The sequence below is a fragment of the Gavialis gangeticus genome, unplaced genomic scaffold, assembly GCF_001723915.1.
Source record: "Gavialis gangeticus isolate Ggan-Ray unplaced genomic scaffold, GavGan_comp1, whole genome shotgun sequence".
NCBI lineage: Eukaryota > Metazoa > Chordata > Crocodylia > Gavialidae > Gavialis > Gavialis gangeticus.
Genome location: NW_017729024.1, coordinates 125,950,275 through 125,955,457, shown reverse-complemented (window position 1 = coordinate 125,955,457; position 5,183 = coordinate 125,950,275). Strand labels below are relative to the sequence as shown.

At 34.4% G+C, this 5,183-nt stretch overlaps 1 protein-coding gene across 2 annotated transcripts in view; it reads right to left on the bottom strand.

Annotated features, from left to right (window-relative positions):
• Window positions 1-602: 602 nt before the first annotated feature.
• The window catches only part of FCHO2 (FCH domain only 2), a 153,489-nt gene continuing 148,908 nt past the window's right edge, over window positions 603-5,183 (bottom strand). For both annotated transcript variants that reach the window (XM_019517669.1, XM_019517670.1), the window contains 2 exons: window positions 3,333-3,497; window positions 603-3,052 (listed from right to left, as the gene is read on the bottom strand). In XM_019517669.1, coding sequence (XP_019373214.1) covers window positions 3,030-3,052; window positions 3,333-3,497 — 188 coding nt within the window. In that variant the 3' untranslated portion in view covers window positions 603-3,029. The remainder of the gene's footprint in view (window positions 3,053-3,332; window positions 3,498-5,183) is intronic.

Here is a 5,183-nt window from a genome sequence, read left to right as displayed (position 1 = left end):
CTGTGTTGCTCCAGACAGCCTGCTTCCTAAACTGGAAGCAGTTTAGTTGTGTTCCTACAGCATGTTGGTAGACTAATTAGCACAACTGAATTACAGGGTCAATTAGCTTATCCCTAAGCTGATTGGCCTGCCAGTGGTGCCTCATGGCTGTGGTTACCTTACTTCTGGGTTACAGGGCAGCCCACCTGGAGTAGTGCCACCTGTCTGGCGTAATGTTTAGCTGTCCAGAGCAAATAAGGCATCTAATTTAGATGTCTATTAGAAAAGAGGCCTGAAACCAAGTCAGATATACATTTTAAAATCAACTGGAATCGGATCATTTTGCTAACAGTCATTACTAGGAATAGACTAGCCAAAATTGCTAATATCTGTAACACAGCACAAGATTCTAGCCTTTGTAGAATTCTATTTTCCATTCATGCCCCCAGTTTTGTGATTTTTGTTTTGCCTATATAGCAGTTCAGTTGGAGACAGTAGAGATTTACCAATACTTTTGAATACTGAGCTAATTGCTGAAAGTAGTTGATATTATCTGTAAACAAGTAATTCTTTCATTGGTTGGAAGTTTTAGGGCACCGTTAATAAAAGTATACACGTATAAATCAACTTGTAAATTATATATTACATGTTTATTATGGGTGCAACATTTCTGTAAAATTTACATTTGATGAAAATCAAAAGTATTTACAATTTTGGTAAGATAAATTGTATTATTCTAATTTACAATCTGAAGTTGTAACAATCCATAAAAACTGATCTCCTTTAGAGTTGTGTTTACAAATTCATTTTTTTCAATAGGAGGCAGCTACAAAGGATATCACTGTATACACAAGCAAGAACCAGCTTGCTACATATATTTCTCATCAGATATCTAAATGATTTTTTTAACACTTTTTATGGGTTTCTTTACAAAAGTCCATATAAACTTGTATGGCTTCAAAATTGTAACCTGCACCCATTACAAATGTATGTTCGATCACCTGGTATGAAAGCTAGTTTAAATGTGCTGAAATTCAACTACTTCATTAATTTAGAAATTTAAGCAATACTTGATTAAAAACAAAGTAAAATAGTTTTGGATTGCAATAATAAAATATTAACTGTCAGGTTAAACACACTGTTTGATTGCAAAGCAGATTACAATTAAGATTCCAGTAAAAGGCCGTGTATCATTTTAAATGCCAATTACAACATGAGTTAGAAATACTAGTTATTGTCATAATTCAGTGAAGATTAACATTTTAGCAAATTAAGAGCCATAAAGCACTGCTCCAGTCAAATCTAATCAGATTGTTACAAGTACATATAAAAAACACATACTGTACTGTACACTGCTTAATAAAGGAAATCTTGTCTCTAAAACTATGTAGTGCGCATTAGAATTTATATGCGTCTGAGTCATTCATTCGCTGAAAAGCTTAATAGTCCAGTCATTAGTGGTTTTACATGAATTATTTCACACACAACTTACTATTGCTTCCAATTTATATTATGAATAGACCCTGGTATTTAGAATAATTATAAAATTCCCATCCTGCTTATTATTAAAGTATTCTGCCCCAAAATATTTTATTTCTGTATTTAACAAAGACATGTCTAACAAACAGCATAATATAGAACAGCTTTTTAATTAATAACTTGCTTTAAGAAATGTCACCAATGTGTTGCTTCAGATCATTTCCATACGTTTAGGATGTAGCAAAACAATTAAGGAAAAGGAAATACTACCAACTGGTATTTTAAAATGAGTTTTAAAATTAGTAATATGCTGGTTGTACACTGTCTTCCTGCTGCCAAAAAATATACCTTTCTAAAATGCTATTCCTCATAAAGTACTACATTACATTCATGTCACACAAATCAAAAAGCACTTGAAATCTCCAAAGACTTAGCAGTCAGAATGAAGTGAAATGCTACATTAAAAAATATTCTGTTTTTATCATTCTTCAACGTACCTTCCGAATTCGCACATCTTTGGTGATATTAAAAGTTGAAACTTTGATACTGAAGTTCTCCATCAATATATCAAAGTCCTGCACTATGCATTTCCCTTTACACTGGCTGCATTTATTGCAATTACCCCATGAGGAAGTAATCCAGTATTTGAAACCATCTTATAAAGCAATCTCCAGTTTTTCTAAATTTCCCTTCTAAATCCCAGTCGAGGAATTTTATAAAGTTGTATGCATTACACAAATACCACACGTTTTCAGTAGGGAAGAGCCAGATTTTGAAAAAGGAAGTGAGGCACATTAAAGAACAAATTGGACAGGCACAGTTTAAAAAAAGGCACAAATGTTATGCAATCCATACAAAAATAAATTAATCTACAGCATTAATTCAAACAATCACAACTCCCATAAAGTTTGCTAATTGCAGAAGTAAATATCTCTTCTGTCTTTTGCAATTTTTAACACATTGCACTTAGAAAAAAGTAAATCTTATATAAAACAACTTATACTTTATTAAAATATGGTACATGGGAATCAAAGAATACGTTTTATTTACGTCTCTAACTCTTAACTGATTTTATGGCACATGAATATGGTATGAGTGGGCGGACAGAATTATCTGAAATGTTGTTACCTTTGTTTAATTTGAACCTTGGCAATTAATAAAACTGATATTACCTATGAATAATATTATGGAAAGCTAAAATATTCTGTGCTTGCTCTCCTACACTTTTAGGTGTAATGTTTATAACAACATACAATTTCATACATTTTCAATACATCTAATGATTACTATTTTGACTTAGTCTATATAAATTTACTTAAATTTGAATAAACAAGTTTCCCAAATATTGCAGTTGATCATTTACAGACAGTGTTGAAGTTCACTTCAGTGCTATTATAAATATTTTTCTCCAAAATGACTTCTTCAAAAAAAGTGCATTTTTTTTACTTTTGTAGTCAGCCCCAAAGTAGGTCAATGTTTAAAAAAAAATGCATGTTAAAATAGTGTTTCAAAGGTAGAGAGAGGAGTGAGCTTCAGCTGCTCTTTTCATTTACTGATTTTTCACAGATTCATCAGCAATCAGCCATATATCGTCCTGAAAATAAAAACAAATTCCTGCAGTTACAATGTTCAGGGTAACTCTATTTTACAGTAAAACAAGAACTCAAAATAGCAGATAAAAGAAAGTTTGTCAATGTTTTTCTGCAAACAGGATTTTTGTTCAGCTGTTCTGTACAAATAACCATTTTTATCGTACATCCCAGAAATATTGCAAGCTTTTTTCCAGATTAGTAGACACTATATAAAAATAAGCAAGAGTAATTTTGTAAATTCACGTTAGTTCAAATACATAAACATCTCAGTTTCTTACTTACCAGTGGCAAATCTCTTCTTAAGTAGGGAAAGCCGATAGCCAGTGCCTGCTAGCTCTACGTCTACTCCTGAAAGGGTGTTTCCTTCACTAATGAATTGCACTGCAAGAGTTGCTGGTTTACTGGGTCCTTCTGATAGATCAAATTTTGCCCTGAGGGATCCAGAACCTAAAAATACAACCAAATGTCTTGCTATTGTAAAACAGAACAACCTGTCCCATAAAGCCCAAACAGTAAACAGTGAAGTAATATAGTGCTCTCTAATAGCTGAGACTGTGATATATGCATTTTCATAACAGATAACATCACTGGCCTGTTCCTGCAGTGTTCTGCTTAGGAGAGTGACCATTGCTTAATAATGCTTTAGGGAAAGCATCATGCACTCAATGTTACAAGGCTGTATACAGAGGAATACTTTCTTCCTGACATTCACACAATCTGTAGTTTTATTCCATGAAACGTGATATTTGATTTCCACTACAATCAATGTTTCAGCTTCTAACACTGACCCAGCCTAGTTCTTATCACCACTAGTATTATTTATCAATAGATCTCAAAGCACTTTACAAAGAAGAGAGAATCTAAATCTAATTACAGTATCTATTGTTATGACCTGGATGAGTCTACACTAGTAAAATTTGTGAGCCTTTCTGTTCCAGGACAGCTGTCAAAGAAGGCTGTAACAAAAGGGAAGTTGTACCACTGTAGAAAATGCCTATATATTTTGTTCATCTAGACAAGACATGTGGACATTAATTCTTTACATCTTTAATCATGGTATAATGAATGTATTCCATTTATTGATTCTAAATAAGTGTTCTCCTGTTCCCACATTATAAGAGGGGAGGGAATTTTGGGAGTAAGAGGTGAAATTATTTCCATTATTCTTCTTATGATTCAATAACATTTCATTTTTGCAAGGTAATTAATCCAAGCATATGTATTTTTGGGAACTCAACACCTCAAAATGTTGTTGGGCTTGATGCAGGAGTTACTAGGTGAAATACTTTGTTCTGCAACAGATTATTCTAAATAATCTCAATTAATTTAAAATCATTTCCCATTTCTGTTGCAGACTGGGCAAATCACAACTTCCTTGCACCTTAGTTTCCCCATGCAAAGTGGGGATAATGATACTTGCCTTTAAGAACTGCTTTGAAGTCTACTGATGGAAAAAAAACTATACTGTTTTTCATTGTATATTTGTTTCTTGGCTGATGCAAACTTCCACACAGCCACAGCCCTGCAGATGACTGTCAACATGGTGTTGGATCATAAACAGGTGCAACAAATTCTCCCACTAGACTGAGAGCAAAGGACAAGTCTTCAAATACCTGAAGGGTGATTAGAGAGGATGGAGATGGGCTGTTTTCTCTGTGGTTGTATGGGATAGGACTAGGATCAATGGCCTCAAGCTGCAGCAGAAGAAATTTAAGGTGGAGATTAGGAGGAACTTTCTGACTATGAGGATGGTCAAGCACTGGAACAGGCTGTTTAGAGAAACAGTGGAATCTCCATCCTTGGAAACTTTCAAGATCAGGTTGGACAGATGCTAGTCAGGGACAATCATGCTTTGGTGGGGACTCAACTAAGTGACCTTGTGAGGTCCTTTTAGCCCTACTTTCCTATGATCCAGAGAATTTTATGCCAGCATTAGTACACACAGTGGGCTTCAGTCAAGTTAGAGGCAGCCCTCAACTTACGACTTTTTGAGTTGCGACTACTGTGACTTACGACGCTTATAAATTGACATCCCATTTTGATGTTCCAATGTGGGCTTTGTCTTTATGACCGTTGATACAGCATGCAGCTGGTAAGTGGTGGAAGAGGAGGGGGAATGGAAGGGGCATAGTT